This window comes from Chaetura pelagica, unplaced genomic scaffold (genome assembly GCF_000747805.2).
Source record: "Chaetura pelagica isolate M959 unplaced genomic scaffold, ChaPel_1.0 scaffold17, whole genome shotgun sequence".
Taxonomy (NCBI): Eukaryota; Metazoa; Chordata; class Aves; order Apodiformes; family Apodidae; genus Chaetura; species Chaetura pelagica.
Genome location: NW_009970726.1, coordinates 3,085,877 through 3,104,728, shown reverse-complemented (window position 1 = coordinate 3,104,728; position 18,852 = coordinate 3,085,877). Strand labels below are relative to the sequence as shown.

The 18,852-nt window shown below is 38.1% G+C and overlaps 1 protein-coding gene across 1 annotated transcript in view; it reads right to left on the bottom strand.

The window, feature by feature from the left end:
* GPR158 (G protein-coupled receptor 158) overlaps nucleotides 1-18,852 on the bottom strand; it is a gene marked incomplete at its 5' end in the record, with an annotated part of 170,975 nt that overhangs the window by 47,936 nt on the left and 104,187 nt on the right. The window contains one exon of the mRNA XM_010007023.1: nucleotides 18,574-18,642. Coding sequence (XP_010005325.1) covers nucleotides 18,574-18,642 — 69 coding nt within the window. The remainder of the gene's footprint in view (nucleotides 1-18,573; nucleotides 18,643-18,852) is intronic.

Sequence of the window (18,852 nt, the reverse complement as noted above, 5' to 3'; positions counted from 1 at the left end):
ATAACCCAGCTCTCTGTCTTCAAAAATAGCTGCAAGCATTAAGAACACTGTAGGTCACATTGATGCTCTGCACTCTTTCATTTCATTTCATTTCTTTTTCCTAAACTTATATACAAAGGCCTTGGATTACTTTCCAGTTAAATACTGAAATGTATTTGAAAATGTGGGTTTCCTGACCAAGCAAATGGTCAAGTTTTGAGTGAAGATTATTAGACATGCTCTGCCAGCAGCAACACTAAAAGCAAGGATGAGCAGGTGATACATTCAGGGCTCCAGCCACTAGCGTGCTAAGGATGAGAAGAATCACAGCTGAAACATGGATGAGAAGCTAGGGTCCTTTATCAATGCTTTGATTTTCATGGACTGCATTACATGAAAAAAAAATTATTTCAAAATTAATAGAAGAAATTTCATCAGAATCTTTTATCTAGGCAACAGGTCCATACGCATAGGCACACTTCAAAAGTTGTTCAAGGATCTGCAAAATTATGAAAGTGGAAAATCAAAGGAAGGTGTAAAGCCAAAATATCTTCTCACCTGTTTCCTTCTTCCACCACTTAACTTTTATAATCCAACTATTTCTTTTATCTGTTCATATACATTGTTTTCAGTGTGTTACGCCACTTGGGTAAAAGAACAGTCAACTGAATGTCCTAGTCTACCTACTTTATATGTGAAAAAAAAACAACACCACTTTCTTATTGGATGTGCTACTATTACCTTTTCTTAACGTAGATGAGGTCACCCAAGAAGCAGAAAGAGAACCATTTTAAACATCTCTAATGAAAAAAGATAAGACGTCTATTCAGCCCAGTCTCTTGCTAAATACTTGGTGCATTACAACAACAGGGTGAAGAATGTGCTAGTTCCATTTTATGAATAAAGAAGTGAACTGTGCGATACAATATTTTATTAAAAACAAGAAAAATCTAACAATTCATTTTAAGATTATGTCTAGGATTTTAAGAAAAAGGAACCTTTAAAAACATAAGGGTAAAGTAGTCCATGTTAAAATAAATCTTGCAAGAGCTGAAGCTTAATCAAGATATAAGAGACTAAATTATTCAGAGCAACTTGCCAAGTATGCTTAATGCAAGACAGATCACAAAATACTCACATAGACTTCTGCATTTCATTACAATATGGCTGTAATACCTACAAATACACAGTACAGAGAGGGGGCTTTATACAAGTATTTTCAAATATTAACTTAAACCTGGAAAACAGAAAATATGCAGCTATTTAGAATTCCAGAAATATCTCATCTCCCGGTCTAACAAAGCCAGTGAAGTACGTCAAATTTGTGAGAAAAAAATTACCCAGTGGTTTAGGTTCTTGAGGAATACCTCCTTCCTGGCTGCATGCTCTCTCTGAACTACATGTTACGCAGGTTCATGAGCAAAGGTAGGAATTTTATTGACACCAAATTTTATGATGCTTACTTGGAAAAGGCAATAGGGACAAAGCAGGTCTTTGAAATATCCTGTTAAATCACAGCAAAGAGCAGGACACGTTACCCTCTGCAGGAAATTTTTTGTCAGTATTTATTCTGACAACCAGTAATTTAGAAAACCTCTCTCCATAAAATACCAGCAGGACTTTTCAATCCAGCCAGTGCTGATTAGTTTACTGCAGACATCACTGCTGGAACTATTGACTTTTCATTTTCAGCTTTTGTACCTGTAGCAACAACAGCAGTGGGGACAAGCCAAAGGCCATGGTGTGACAAACCTCCAGAGGAAGAAATGGGAAAAATCCACCACTTAATGCTCCCAAATCAAGCAACTGGGAATCTGCTTTAGGTAAACTGAAGCTATTGTCTTCAGATGAGAGGTAATTGAGTGAATTGTAAAAATGAGTGACATACTCTGATGACATGATATATGATCCCACTGGTCTTAAAACCATATTAACTATACTAAAAAAATTATGTCATTAATATAATTAATTAATTATGAGTAATTAACAAAGCCCAGAAGAAACCAGCCACAGCTGCAAACTCAGAATTCACTCACTTCCTAGCAGAAATTATACCAATAGGAAAAAAACCACAATTTCTCTTCTTACTGACATTCTTGTAGTTTGCATATCACACAGATATGAACATTGCTACCTTCCAAAAAACTGTGAAGATTACATTTTTTGCTAAGAGGGCCAGTGTGCTCATAGTCTTCAGTTCTAGTAAAAATAAAATTATTTTTAATATGAATCCAAACAGGAAAAATATTTAAACAGTGTCAATGAGATATTGATAAATGATTGTGACTGAGAAATTAAAAGATATTTAGAAAAAGAAATTTCTAGACTCAAAAATGATCACACTCTTCAGAGATTTTCTCTGAGTGACATATCATGTCTAGGAAATTTTTAAAGAACAGTATAAAGCAGCTCCACTGATCAGCAGCACTGGAGCAGAGCAGCCTGCAGAACCAGGCCTCCTCTGTGCAGTGTAGGCACAAGCACTGCAAGTCCTCTTCCCTGGAAACACAGACACATCCATAGGTAAGTCACTACTTACCTATGTATTGCTCATGGATGTTGCAAAGCAATAGTTCTATAAAGGCCTAATAAAAGAGAAGTGAATGTGACAAAGGTATGAGTGGGATTACCAGTGTGGTTGCCTGGAAGAGCAGGGGACTGAGTTCAGTGAAAGAGATCTTTTTTCTTACGTGTTTCTAACACAACTATTTTTCTCCAGATTTCCATTAGCAACTTTTTTTTTTTTTTTTTTTTTTTTTTTTTCACAGAACCTATATTCTGTGATCTACTTCTGTCATTCTGGTTCTTAAGCATGGACTATATTTAGAGAACAGCTGAGATTACTGGAAGGACTATAAACAGAGCATTTTCAAGGAAACATGCTTCTCTTAGGCTCCAAGGTGCAGGAGAATGAATAGTACAGCATAATTTCTATCCTCCTATTTTCCTTGTCAGCTGGCCATTGAAAACATACTAGAAATAAATTCTGCAACTGCACATTTGCTATCATGAGGGTTGCCATTTGTCTAGGTTTGTAAAGCATCCAGCAGATTTCTGAGCATTGCTCTTGTTACCTAAGAAGTGCTGACAGTTGAAGACTCTATAAAAGCATCTCCTTTGGGTAGGAGCTCCCAGCTCCTGGCATCTGAATTTGAATTCAGAGGTAGCCAGGCCCTTCCATCCCTTGGCAGTCATGTTCGAGACACTGCCAGATCCATTAATCAATAACATTTTTACTCTTTTAGAGATAGGATTTCCTACCTTTCATGGAGTTTAACCAGCACATTTAGCCCCTAACTGGAAAAGTCTGACTCACCAACCTTTCAAAAGGGTTAGTTTCAAGGAGAACAACTAGGTGTCAAGAGATATGACATCCACCTCTCCTGTCACAGAGCTTCAGAAGAGGAAAATATTCTTAAATAAATAAAAAAAAACAACAACAAACCAAACCAAAACCAAACCAAACAGTACAGAATAGATACCTGGATGGTGTAAAAATTAATGCTTTCACAAACTTCAAGATCGTGTGGACTATAGATACTAATATACATTGACACTGTGGAGCTGCAGAATTTGATTCTGTGTTTATAGGTATGAGTGTGCATATGAGGGCAAGGGCATAGTTGTAAATAAAACATAAAACCTTTTTTAGTGTAAATTCTACATACACAGACATTTCTTACTCCCTCATCCAGCTGATATGTGTGTTTGAACATATATAATTAATTCCATGTTCATTTGAATATTTATATACAGAAACAGATTTGGTGCTTTCCTTGTGATTTCATTTTTATTTGCAAAATCATGATTCCCTTCTAAAAGTTAGCTACTTGTCATACTGATTCTACAGCACATTGACTCTAAAATACAAGCATAATTCAAATTAAGTACATCTGTGCCAGTATTTCTTCTTCATAAAAAGCAACACAGAACTTCAACAAGTTCAGTTTCCTGCAATCCTAAGCAACCCTGAAGCAGACTTCTAGCACTAAAGGCTCTACATGGCATCTCCATGAACCACAAAACACTCCTTTACACAGTATGTGAAGAAGTTCTATTAACTTTTTTATATTTGTGCTCTTTCACCAATTCAAGCAGCATGATTAGATACTATATAATCCCTATAATTCCCTAAGAGAACAGAACTCTGGAGTGGAGCTACTACACATCTGAGCTAGCGAAGACCCAGTGAAATGCTGCAGTCCAAGACAGGCAGCCCAGGCTGCCTCTATATTGAACGAGGAGCATCATAGGCAGAGGGCAACTCACAGCCACCTCCTATAGGCACCCAAGGTGACTTATGAGCTCTGTCCTTCAGAGGTAACTACTTTTCTCCACAGGCTATAAAGAGAGCCTAAGAGTAAAATGTGTTGGTCAAGGTTAATATAAATTTTAAAAGACCCTGCACCACAGATTAGTGCTCCAAAATTTTACTTATATTTCTCAGCACTCTCAGCTCTCATTCACAAATGAGAAAGAATTTTCTACAGTTCACAAATAAAACCCAACCTTCAACTCTGCAATACTATAGAGAAGAACAAGCTGGAAAAGGCTTCAGAACTACTTGGCATAATTTAATACTTATTACTGTTTTAAACTGAGGATCTCAAAGGGAAAAAATAAAACCAAACCACCAGAAAACTTAGGTGAACACCAGCTGCAGAAAGAAATGGGCCTGGAATACAAGGTATGTTTAATGAATTTTAATGTAACCATCAGGGAACGCAGGAACACAGAAATAAGATGGTAATGAAAGTAACACAGGCATTAGCCTGTTGAGGACTATGTTCTGAATGGACAGGTGTCAGTTCCATTACAGAAGAAAAATGCAGAAGTCTTAAAATGAAAAGCAATGAGCTCAGAATAGCCAAGCTGTAGGGATGTGAACTTGAGAAATATTCCAGCAACATAGCTGGATGAATGCAGAGGAGCCGGAGAAGAATTCTGCTCAGGAGGAATATTAATGCAAGAGTACAAGAACAAAATACTAAGCTCTGAAAGAGCAGTCTTCAGCATGTGTAGGTGTCAACCAACTAAGCGGAACAACAAATTAGAACAGAAATCTCCCCTTGGAAACGCTGCACAGAAGTGGAAAGTAGGAGGGATGGATCTCAGAACGGATCATCAGGAAACAGAGTATGGACCCAAGAAATTTTAAGGAGTCTGTAGAGAACACTGAGCAGTTGGTGACAAGTCTGAAGGTAAGAGGTGCCAGATCAAAGAGGAGTTGCAAAATAGGAAATCATTGGGGGAAATTAAGGGTGACACATTCTTCTCCTCTGGAAAAAAGTTTCATGACACCTCAATGATTGGTATTGCTACTCATTACCTGAAAAATCAGTGACAGTAAAATCCCTAAGGGATATTAGGCACATCTCATCTTCCAAATATTGCCTCTCCTAACCTTTGTCTACATTCTATTTTTCCATAAAACTGCATTGGCAAACATACAAGTAAACGTATCGATGAATTCTTAATTGTCTGTCTGGCACAGGCAACTTCTTTCTCAAAAAGAAAGAGAAAAACCACCAGAACATTTGAGATTTAAGGTTGCATTTGATGAGCATATCTTTGATCTTTAATGTCTTTTTCAGTTGTCATTACAAGTTTCAATCCTCTCTCTCTTGTGATATGAAGTATTTCCAGGTCCTAAAGATTTGAACTCAAACACCCAGAGGAGCATTAGGACTTGCAGGTTGTTTTCCTGATCTATGCTTTCCTCTGTAACTTAGGGTTCGGGTTTTTGTGATTAAAATTGCCTTTTCTTTCAAACTCATAAATTAATTGTGGAGAAACAAATGTGGATAAGAAAAAACTCAGAGGAGCAAATTTTTTTGCGATTTTGAAAATTTAATGGGATTAGACAAAATAACACACCTGTCCCCAGTGCAACAATTAGCAGGTTTCCTCAGAAAGTTCTTGAGAGTTAATGTTTTAACTTGCAAAACAACAGACTCCAAGCTGTTTTTTTCCAGGTATAACACTTGAGGTCCATATCCTGCTCACTGCTCATACTTAAAAATAACTTAAGCATTCACTGGAGCAGTAGTAGAAGCCAGGTCTACCCCTTCTAACCAATAGATAACCTAACCAACATGCAAAATAACTTCCCTACTGCACTGTAAAGTGAAATTAATATTTGTGCTTAAACACATTTATTGCTGTTTAGTGAAATAATGTGAAATGGAACAACAGTAGATCAAGAGGCTGAGCACTTCTCATGCTACAGATCATGGAGCCAAAGCTTCCAACATTCTTCAGGGTGGTAAAAGTTTGTATTTTCTGAGTGAGAGAAGGGAGCTGAGCCTGAGTCCCACATCCAGAATGAAAACATTAACAAGTGGGATATTTGATAAAAACACTCTCTATAGGTTGGGTTTTTTTACCACCTGTACTTGGTAAGAAAGTAAGGCTTGCATGGTGTACTTGAAGAGAGAGGGTTCAAATTTGCAGCCACTTGTGAAGGAAGGCTTTTTTCCACATGTAAAAACTAGGTAGATGATAAACCACAAAGCCCTGACTCTTCAGCATGTCCAATGGTCTAAACTAGCCAAAGCAGGAATTCTGACTTCTGTGTCTCTGTAAGTACACAGGCCTCTGATGTAAAAAGTACCTTACTTGACCTCAAGGCACTAAAAATAAGCACTGCAATCTGGAGTTGCAATGCCCAACCCTATGGCAAGTGTAGTCCTTAGAGTCTTGTCATGATAAAAAGCTATGTTAGGAAATACCAGTACCTGCTGGTTCCCTCCTGTTGCTGCAGCCGTAAAAATAAGGCATTAGAAATACCAGATTTCCAGGGCAAGGTCTCTCATTTGCAGTCCTAACACATCTCACTTGCATGGTCCACAAAACACTTTCATTAATAGATCAACAAAACAGCAGAAGGAGGATTTCTTCAAATGTTCCACTCCTTTCTGAGCACGGGGGGAGTCCTCCAAACATTTCACTGATTTAGCAAAGAAAAGGACCACTCTCAACCATGAGACATATTCTACAGCATTTTGTTGCTAGGCAGTCCCCTGCTTTTAAGAACAATTATTTATTCATATGAACTTCCTTCATTCTCCATACCAAGTTGCTTGGGGTGTTGGATAAAAAACTGTACAATAAGAACAGCACAAAAAGCAGAAAGACAAAATACTTAAGAGCAAAATTAACAGCTGTCATCAGAACTAAGAATGAGATCATAAACAGAAACAAAAATAACCAAATTCCAGGCAGCCAGGAAGAAACACAGCAATTTTTAAAGAGAGAAGTCAGTTGTGTAAGATAGATAGAAAGACAGTAGTGAGATAAAACACCCATGTGGTCACACCCCATATCTGAGACTGGCCAAAACAAACACTTCAAGACCCATATTTAGATGAGGAGTTGAGAGTACTCAGAAGGCCATAACCTTTTTTTTTCTTCATGGTTCTTGAACACTTACTATATATGTCACATCTATTTATGATTTAAAACAAACCCATTCAGGCAAATTTTGACAGGATTGTTTGTGACATATCTGAGAAAAACGCATTACCTTGGATAGTCTAAGGAAATGAACCTACCAGATTCAGTGTATCATGCTGCAAAATTTCATCTATTTTAGGAAAGACACACATGAAGGGCAAAAACCCCATTTCTTTGAACTTGCTTAAGTAACTACAAAATCAAGAATGCCTCTCATGCTCTCTAGACCAACAGAGTATTCAGTGTTTTAACACTATGCCTTTTACTTGCCTTCACTCTGAGTGGTTTCTGCTTCCTTTTTTTCCTGTTCTCTAACCTACTTCTTCATCAGTTAAGACTAAACATTACTTGAAGCTTGATAAAAGTCCCAATTATTTTTTTTAATGTATTGAAAATAACAGAGAGTGACTTTACCCAACTTTACTGTCTTCTCAATAACTAATTCTCTGTCAACTTGCATGTTTGCTTCATCTGATCTGTATCTGAGACCTTGTCATTAATATAAACAATAACACATGGTAATTACGGTATAAAAGTATGATGCATTATCTATCATGAAATTAATTTCATGTCTACAAATTCTTGATCACCTCTGATGTCTGCTATACACACTGGAGAGTTAAAACAGAAATCGGTGCCTTACACGACTGTATCAATTGATATGAAAAGCTTTTTTATGTTACAAGGTTAGCTCAGTTTATAGACACCTTAGGAAAGTGTAAGATGCTAGAGGTTTTTTTTCCAAATGTAGTAAGCACTGAAGATGCTTACCCTAAACAAAGAACAAGATATCCTTTCTGAAAAAAGATGTCCTCCTTACTAATTGTGTACTTCCACAGCCAGAAGCTGTAACTATAACCCATAGAAAGTCACCTTAGCTTGGGGTCAAAACACACCCTCAGCTTGGGGTCAAAATGCATCAAGTTTCTCTTCCCACATTCCTAGTAGTGTGGCATGTCTTTTGCTTCCAGAAAAGTTACATAAAGAGCAGCTAAAAATTTTAATTAGATTTTTTTAATCTTCTTGGTGATACCTGAAATTGGCAGATACTTCACTGTTAATTAGAAAATGTCTGTCTGTTAATCTCTTAATCTTCATAAAATAAAGCATATGATTGTCTAACAGAGCCTTATGTTGAATTAATGGTTAATATTGAAGTTCCTTTGGGTTTTAAATTACTTGTTATGACAGCATTTTGCCTTCTTGTAGCAACAACTGGTGATTACTTGAACAGAGTGCCTGCTACTATGGAAGTAACTTATCTGGATTATGATTTCAAAGATGTAAATATGCCTTGAGGCTTGCAAAGTAGACATGAGTTTAACAAATACGGATATAAGTAGCTGACTAAATAAGCCAGAACACAGGCTTTTTTCACATGAGTTCTTTACAGATTTACAGACGATGCCACCAACAAAACCAGCTGGCTCCATGGGCCAAGAAGCTCTGTCCGAGTTTTAAAGCAACATTTCAATGGCTAAGCATGCTGGTGATTTCAGATCAGGAGTTGGAGAGTGAGCTGAACACTGAAAACACTTGAGGATTAGGCTAGTTAACAAATTAAGCAGGATCAGTAAAATTAGTAACATATTACTGGAATGTATAAAATCATTTTGAACTCTGACTAAAGTGACAACTTGGACTGACATGGAAGAACAGATCTAAATATTAAATAATAGCTCCAAGGTTCAAGAACAGTGGTTATTTCAACTCTTTCCTATAGAGAATCACCTCCCTTGACCTGCTGTCCATACTTCTTTCGATGCAGCCCTAAACACGGTTGGCTTTCTGGGCTGTATGCACACATTGCTGGCTCATGTTGAGCTTCTCCTCCATCACCCTGTAAGTCCTTCTCCTCTGGACTGTTTTCAATTCATTCTACACCCATCCTGTACTTGTGCTTGGGATTTGTGCAACCCAGGTGCAGAACCTTGCACTTGGCCTTGTTGAATTTCATGCAACTCAGTGCATGAGCCCACTTCTCAAGCATCTCAAGGTCCCTCTGGATGGCATCCCTTCCCTCCAGTGTGTTGACTGGACCAAACAATTTGGTGTTGTCAGCAAACTTGCTGAGGGTGCATTCAATTCCACTGTCCATGTCACTAACAAAGATGTTAAATAGCACCGGTCCAAGTACCAGCGCCTGGGGAACACCACCCGTCACAGGTCTCCATCTGGACATCAAGCCATATCTCCACTCTTTAAGTGCGGCCATCCAGCCAGTTCCTTACCCAATGATCCATCCATCAAATCCATGTGTTCCAGTTTTGATACCAGCATGTCATGTGGGACAACATCCAGAGCTTTGCACAGATCTAGGTAGGTCATGTCAGTTGCTCTTCGTTTGTCCACCTACGCTGTGACCCCACTGTAGAAGGTCACCAAATCAGTCAGGGAGGATTTACCCTTGGTGAAGCTGTGTTGGTTGAAGATTTTTCCAGTAAGATTTCACTAGTTATCATATCATTTGCCTGTACATTGAAAAGTGCATGACAATGTCTAGAAATTGGTTTTGAAAAACATACAGATACCAGTGTCTGCATCTTCTCAGTCCTCAGAATGTAGAATGATTGAATAAAGGCAGTCTCATCTCTGATGGATGAAATCTCCTTTCTTAAAGTTGTCCTCCAAAAACATTACCTTTTCTCTTTCTCTGTTGTAATGCATTGAATTTCTCATCTCTCCTAATCATTAAGCATTAATCATCCTCTGGGGTGTGACACTTAAACTCTAAGTAGATCATTAGGAGTGCATTCATGCATAGAAGAAGAGGGACTGAGATGAAAATCCCAGTGAGGAACATAGTGTGGTTCAGCTCCTGCATTATTCACAGTGAACAGGCTTTAAGATGGAGATTCTGCCTATCCCTTTTCCTCTGTGTTGATGCAGAGTACTCTGTTGAGTGACATGGAAGGTGGTAGGTAAGATATGTTTTATCACTCAGCTGTACATATTATACCAGCCTGTATCTTGCCCTTAATGTCTCAACCTCACGTTCCAAGGCATGGTGAGTTATCATACTGCCCATTTTAGTCTGCATTGGTTTACAATTGTACTCCATATCAGAAACAGCTTGGTAGTATCAGATTATCTAAGCCAGGTCTTCCTTAGGCAGGAACTGCTGCTGCTTTAATTTTTCTTCAGATTCTTGTTGGTGCAGATTAGATCACAACAGCCCTGAACTACGGAAGCAGGCAACAGCTGCATCAAGCAAGTTCAGTGAGATTTAATGCCAAGTTTCAGGCTTTTCACTTGACAACAGTTGCTCCTCCTTGGGTTTCAGGTATAAAAGCATGAATAAATAATGAGAAAAGACATTTGGTGGAAAAATATGAACATGCCCCTAGCTTCTGCTCAAAGACAAGTGGGTAAGTGGAAAAGAATTACTGAAATTTATCTCCCACCAACATGCAGTCTCTCAGGTGCTAAACTAATTAGTGAAGGTAAATCACTGACGTCAGGACTATGCCCCACTGAGAATATGTCAAATGTTGACTACAAGTTTTAGTATTTTCCTTTCTGGCATAGTTCATTCGTGGCCCATCTGTATTATCAAAAACTCTTGCCTTTAGTTTTACAGTTTAATAAAAATGTGGTATATAATTTTCCATTATCTTCCCTGTGAAACTCAGTTCACTTGTCCAGTGGTCAATATGATCAACAAAACATGTTTGTCTGAGAAAAATACTCCTGTCTCTTCTAGCTTGTATGCCACTGAAATCCAACAAGATTTTTATAAAATAAAGTACATAACAATTTAATAGGACTTTTTTCCTGTTTTGTTACTCTAATTCAGAAGAAACAGGGGGGTCAAGTGAAAACTTTCACTAATTATATTTTTTCTTCTACCAGGTGTTCTTCAGTCATTCCTTGGCTTGCCTATGGCACTGCTGTGGTTTCCTAATCATGTGCTAGCCAAGCCCTTAATGGTTTAGCTTTAGGGTGCAGAGCAAAAATGGTTTAGCTGTAGGGTCCACAGCAAAGAGGATGAATTATTGTAGCATGGTTCCAGGCACTGGTAAGGAGCAAACTCCAAAATATTTCCAGCACTATCTTTCACCATATGAATTTACCCACATTTCAACCTTTAATAATTTTTGTGTGACAATGCTTTCCGTGATCAGAAATAAGCTGCTTTTACTTTTTTTTTTTTTTTTTTTAACTTGTGCATGTTATTGCTCACGCTGTATCAAAAAAGTCACTGGAATGCCCTGGCTAAATATTGTACTTTTTTTCAGGGTTGTGGTCTGTTTTCATAATACTATTTTGGAGAGAGGACATCAGTTTATCTACAAATTCTTATATATACAAGTGCATTCATGTGAGTTCCTTCAGTGGAATTATGAGGAAAGACCACAAGACCTTGCCCTGCTCCACTCACCACAAGATTAATTTCACTGAATAAAGGCCTAACCAGACCATACCACATAAGTCTCTGCAAACTAGCAGTGCAAAACAGTAATTTAAAATAAAAAGGTCAATGAAAACCCAACGTGGCACTTGGTTCAGGTCACCGACTGCTGTCCTTTTCTTTCCAGCTTTCAAGCCCTGCACACACACAAACACTTGACTATTCAGCGAACCTAGATTCTAACAAATGTGTCCTTCAAACTCAGTTCTTGAAAAGGTTTTCAGACTAGCAAAAATAACACTGCCCTCCTACAATCCTCTGGTGCACCTTTGGATTCATGGAAGGAGGAGCCCAAGTTTTGTCTTGGTATTGCAACTAGTGTCAGAAATATATGAGTGTGGGAGGCAAAGACATGAAAGAATAGTAACATCAGTACCTGCACCTTCACTGACCTACCTACAGCCTGTCATTTACAAACCCCACGTTATATTCCAACAACATCACATGATTCATCACAAGATAAGAAACTACAACTACCTGACTTCATTATGTGCCTACACACTGCTTGGTTGGGTAGCCTCTGTCCTTGGAGGTTTTTATCACCAATCTGGGTAAAGCCCTTAGTAACCTTGTCTTACAGCTAATCCTACAGCTGACCCTGCTTTGAGCAGGAGGTGGGACTACAGTACTCCTAAGGTCCCTTCCAGCCTGAGGCACCTTGCAAATACAGCACACGGACATACAAAAACACAGAGAGCAATCTTCTCACAAAATTCCACTTTTATAAAGTATTGGAATTTATGATGTCATAGCTCTAATGTGTTTCCAATATCCTAAACATTTGTTGCCTACACAGAGATACTAGCAGCAAATCAAGGTCATAAGATGTGTAGCTGTGGCTAATCAAAGTTCTAGATACGGATACTTACGTATACAAAAAATTCTACTTATATCCTTGTTAGTAGCTACTAAACTTTTAAAATAGCTAGTAGTGACAAGAGAACCACGAAGAACTACTATCTTTGTATCGTGTTTTTCAGCTATTTCACACACATTTATTAAAAAAAACAGAAATTCTTCAATGTCTGCTTCCTGTTAACAAAACCAGCCATAAACATTTTTCTTAGTGAGGTTCAGGGCAAGGACACAAGTGCTCCCAGTGCCCATGAGGTTTCTTTGCTTTGAAGCACAGCTTGTAATGCACAGGCTACATCAGCCTAGTTTTGGTCTTTGCATTCAAAGCAAGCTTGGTCTCAAAAAATAGAAAGGTATTGGTTTACTGGTTGCATGTTAACTTCAAAAAGTATGTTTGTCTAACAAGGACATGGACCAAGACAAACAAACTATTGCATAATCTTCTGACTGGTTCCCTGACTTCTCTGCCCAAACAAGACAATGTACATTAAAAATCCCAGCAATGTGGCATTTAAAATCTGCCTTTTCCATTGGCTGGACATCTAATGTAGTATGATTCAAATACAATTGAAAGACCCCTTCCTACAGTACTAGGGAAATTTGTAGTGATTACCTCAGAGCAGACAGTTACACTGTGTCTTTGGATTTCAGTAACATGAACACGATACTGAAGATAGGCATGTTCTTTAGCTACTGTGAAACAAGGACGAATGTCATTTTAAAAGCTTTAAAAGCTATTTTATGAATAAAGAAGATGCAGCTATATTCTGAAAAACAATCAAGCTAAAACATCTGGGGTATCAGAATAGGTTTGCAGTGCTAAATGTGTCGGAAAAAGCAACAGCTTTCTGTTAGTCTCAGCAAACATCAACATGTGAGGAACAGTGACCGAGCTCTTTTAATGCATCCCTTAAAATAGACCTTAAAAGCTCATTTCAGGGACAAATGCGTGTAAGTATCATGCGCTATTCCACTTTCACATCCATAAATACCAAAACCAGAGCCTTCCAGTGAACTTCTTGCTCTGTTTAGAGCTGTGACTACTGGAGCTACCAGAGCCTAATTCAACACTCATGGCTCACCTTTCCCATGCTAATGTACATACAGATTGGGGGAAAAGCTCACATCTGCATCTAAGCTCCACTACTCACCTCTTTCTACTCCTCATAACTCAAAAGGGTAGGGCATTCTAGCTTAAGCATGAAAGAGGAAGAGGCACAGTCCCAGAAGAAGATCCTAACAGCTACTGCATGCAACAACATCACTAAATCATAGAATTGTCTTGGTTGGAAAAGACCTTCAAGATCATCGAGACAAGAGATGTTTGAGCATGAAGTTTACTCCAGCTTCAATACTGAACTGTTTCATGAGCATTTGGATGTCAGTGCACTGCCAGCTGGCAGCTCCGTTTCTCTGAACTGATAGCAATATGACCTCATTATAATGCAAGGTTTGGAAAAACAAGGAATAGCAGTAAAGACAAATAATTTTGATTATTTAGCTGTCCTGGTTTGAGCCAGGATGAAGCCAATTTTCCCTTTTACTGATTTTTTTTTCTTCAGTGAGCTTTCTTTTAACTAGCAACACTCTGTTCTTACTAGAGCTGATAAGACAGTGGAATGTTTTTCTAACTGGTGAGTCTTCAAGGTCACATCTTTACTCTGCCGGCTCAGACACTACCCCCCTGTAGGAGGCTGAGTTAGACAGACAGCAAAATTGGCCAGAGATATTACATTCCATATTATCTACATAAGCTCAGAGGAAGGTCAGAGATCACAGAAGACAACTTCCTTCCTTCTCTTCCATCCATGGCCGGTGTCTGGGGAGGACTCTGTCCATCTATCACCATCGAGCCCTGGGCTCAAGCTCTCCTGACCCTCATCACTCTGTGCTCTCTCCAGCAGCAGCTCTGGGACTTCTTGGACTGTTCCAGCTCAGGGGAGTGCTGTGGGAGTTGCTGGGGGTGGGGGGAGGCTAGAGGCTTTTGCCCATATCTGAACATATTTGTATATAATTGCATAATTGTATATATTTTCTTATATCATTCATTAGTGTTTAATTAAAGCTGTATAGTTTAGTTTTCAATCCAGCCAAGTCTCTCTCTTTTTCTCTGTCTCCTTCCCTACCTGGGTGAGAGGGGGAGGGGATCGAGAGCAGTGCTGTCAGACCTGAGTAAAACAGCTCAAACCAGGACATCAGCCAAAAGAAGACTGAAGAGGAAAATCCTATCAGTCTTAAAAAAGATACTCTGCAGCCTCCCAAGCTAGTTCATCTTATGGCCTAACTGACCTCACTGTTATAAAGGTTCCTCCCAACTGTTCTGGAGTTCCAGTTGAAGACTAGCAATATGGTAAGTGTTTAATATATCATAAAATGTATAGCTGCCTAGGGTGGAATTCATCACCATTTGAGGCATGTACCCCAGGCTTCCTTTACAGTCAATGAAGCCTTGGCCATGATCCAGCTCATCTTCAAGTCAAAGTCTAAAATGAGTCATAAAAGGACCAGTTTCTCTTCACTAACTATTCGGTAAGCATAGAACAACTGTTTCATCTATGGATACATATATAAGAAACACAGCCTCCTAGAATAATTTCATTTGCAAGGAGCTCCAGAGGTCATCTAGTCCAGCCCCTTGCTCAAAGCAGGTCTAATCAGGCCAGGTCGCTGAGAGTTGTGTCCAGTCAAGTCCTGATACCTCCAAGAACCACAAACTCTCTGAGCAACCTGTTCCAGTATTTGACCACTTTTATGGTAAAAAATATTTCCTGGTATCTAAAAAGAATTTCCTATTTTCCAACCTGTGTCCATTACAGTTCTCTAAAATTATCTGAGATCTGATCCCCAAGGCAATTAACCAGCTACTCCATTACAACATTTTGTTTGTGCTTGCTTTATTTAAGGTCTTTGCTAAACCCAAAGAGTTTTCAAACCTGTGCTCATGCAAGATGCATTCCAAGCATTAGCCAGAAAGGGAGTCAGGAAATGTCTAAAAGCTCCACCACAGCCAGTATTTCTGGAAAAGGAAAGTAATGAGAATCCTTTCCTCAGATGCCAAGTATAGAAGTTATGAGACTCCTCCAAAAAACAATCAGGCTTTTGCCCTCTCTTCAAAATCTAAGAGTAAAGAAATCAAAGAGCAGGTGAAATCAATTAGAAAGACCAGCATTCATTTGGAGGAGGTCCATCGATAACTGGAAAGACCAAGCAAAGGGAAATCAGAGATGTTACTGAGAGAAGTACAGAAAATGTAAGAAATTAGAGCCTTAGAAACAAGAGCGGCCCAGAAAGTGCTGGGTAAAATCCATGCATATGTAATAGACAAAGCTCATCTGCCTGCTTATAATTCAGGAAAGATCAGTGTGTTGTTATCAATATAGCAGAATTTGAATAATAAATTTTGGTGGAGACCATCATTTGCACTTCCCGTTTGGTTAGAAGGGCATTGTAACAGCTGTTTTTCTCACCAAAAGCAGCTGGCTGGTGATATTATTTTTCAATTAATGATGCTACACTACAAATAGATTACTACATGTAGACATAAAAACAATGCCAATTAGTGAAAGAAATTAAGCAATGTAACAAAGTAGGTTTTGGTTTCCATTTAATTGGAGGGTAGGGGAAGTCAGAAATGCAATAAAGCCCTTCTGAACACAGCAAAATTTGCATGCTGAAGGCTCCCAGAACAATCCAAGATAGAGTGGCTAAACTAATGTAGAAAAAGGGAGAATTAGGAAACTCTAGATAAGTTGAAAGTGAAGATGTAAAAGACTTAAGGCAGTGCTGAGAAAATCTAATAAGAATGTAGTGTACATAAGAATGTAATTTTGCTCTGAATCCTTAAGTGAACAGAGATTTGTGTTATTTAGAACTGAAATGCTGCAATTTTATCAATGTACATTGTACATGGACTAAGGCAAGCTGTGTAATTCTGCACTTAGTTGAGCACAAAAGTAAAGCTTTTTGATTTTCCTTCCAAACCACAACAGAAGAAGAGATGATACAAAAAGGAAAAAACCTTGCAGAACAGTTTTTCTTTCTTCAAGGTTTTCTTCTCTGGCTATGTTTTACCTTCACACATTTATTGTTCCACTGTCTTGTCTTGGATTAGAAATTTATGAAATCTTCCTTAAAGTGAATTGAGGGATGAAGATGCTGAAATCCAAATATTTCTGTATCAGTTCCAATCTTCTTTGTTTTTTTACAAAACCATATTCTTGCTGGTGGTGAAATCAGGATTAATTTCTCTGTCCAAATATTAATATGATCTCCCACTATCACACTCTCTACATCCCTCCCCCAATGTCTTGAAAATAGAAATTATTAAATTTTTCTGGTTTTTGTTTCAGCCTCATTAGTAATTACCTGCATAAGTGAAAAAGAAAGCCCCAGTAAAGAGTATGGGAACATAAAACAGCTGTAAGAGAGAAGCCAGGCCATACACTTCGCGTATTAGCTTCTAATAGTGTTCTCAGTGGACAGGTTTCTACAGTATGAGAATGAGATGAGCAGAGAACGACAAGCTCTACTCAAGTATCTATAATTGGGAGACAGGCTAATCAGGAATTTTGAGCAAAAAAGCTTTCCTCAGAATATGCCAAATTGATGGAGCCTCCGTGGTTCTATGGGAAAGCAAAGAGTAGACAGCCATGGAAAGGAAACCCTTCGTGTTATGCTCAATGCTATGAATTCCTGCAAATGCTTTGTACCTTTTCTACACCAGCTGAGGAAGCAGTGCACAGGCTTTCTGTTCTGCTCACTAGAAAAGAATGTGAAAAAAGTTCTGAAAACTTCAGGGAGAGGTATTGCAAAGCTGTAAAAAGTACAATATGGAAAAAACAAAACTTCTTTCTTCTTGATATCTGCAATGTGAAGGATGAAAAAACACCTAACACTGTCCTAGAAATGCACATAGTTTTTCTTCAGAACTTGAAAAGCCCATGTGATTTTTTAAAAAGTATGAAAATTCCATCAGGATTTGTGTTTATTATATTATCTTTTACACCTCACTCTACTAGTTTATTTGCTACTTGTTCTACAACTGCTAAGGAGTTCTGTTTTCCAGATACTCTCTCAGTAACTACATGTTGGTCTGTAAAAGCACAAAAGATTCAGACTACTGAGGAAAAGAGAACATAAACATATTTTAAAACAATCCACAACTCCATCTTTGTTTCTGTCTCCTGATCTCCATGCTTTCTATCAACTTCATTCAAATTGCACTTTGATGTTATGCTTTAGCTAACCATTATATTTGGTTTATGTGGCAATTAACAAACTTGGGTTTTATGGGATTTTTGAAACGAGAAAAGATCTGTATTTCTATAAGTCCTGTAATATATTCTTTATGCAACTGTGAAATTACTTTTTGTTTTCCAGTTAAGGCATAGGAATAATACCACCTCATTTTCCTAAATATATGGTATTGCAGATGTCATGTAGCTTCAGCAACATAAAAATGTATGTCAGTAATAGACGGAAACAATTACTCCCCTTTGTACTACATTCCAGAGAAATAGTTGGTATAATCAGTGTCTTCTTTTTACAAACCTGGCATATTTTTCCTATAGCATAGTTTAGGGAGTTATTGTCTTCCAAAGCAAGAACTCATCTTAACCCAGAAAACATAAAAACTTCCAAGTAAAAAGCACTGCCTAGTCCCCTAAACTGAAAACAGAGAATTACAAAAACAGTAAAACATTCAAGTGTACTTCAGAATATTTACAGAACACGGCACCTTTTATAGTCAGGTTAAACTAACAATTATATAAATAGCTTTGACATTTATATTTTCATCAAGGTGATGCATACAATGTTTTAAAATATTGGCAAGGATGTAACTTTTTTTTAAAAAAACCAATAGTTTGACTTACTGGAAAGTACAGAAGAAGCGATCCAAAAAGAATGGTCTCCAGCAGCACCAGCCCTGAAGCCCTGATACTCTAGAAGACAAAAAGCAATGCAAAATATTAGAAAATTCTGTCTTGTTTGCCACTTAGATTCTGGGTTATTTGCAGAAGTCACCTTCACTTTTGCTGGTATAACACTGCCACAGTGATGCTTAATAAAGCACAGCATGAAACCGTCATATTGCTTCACATTCTTTAATTCACAGGCCCATTACAATGCTTGTGTTTTACAAAATCCAATTT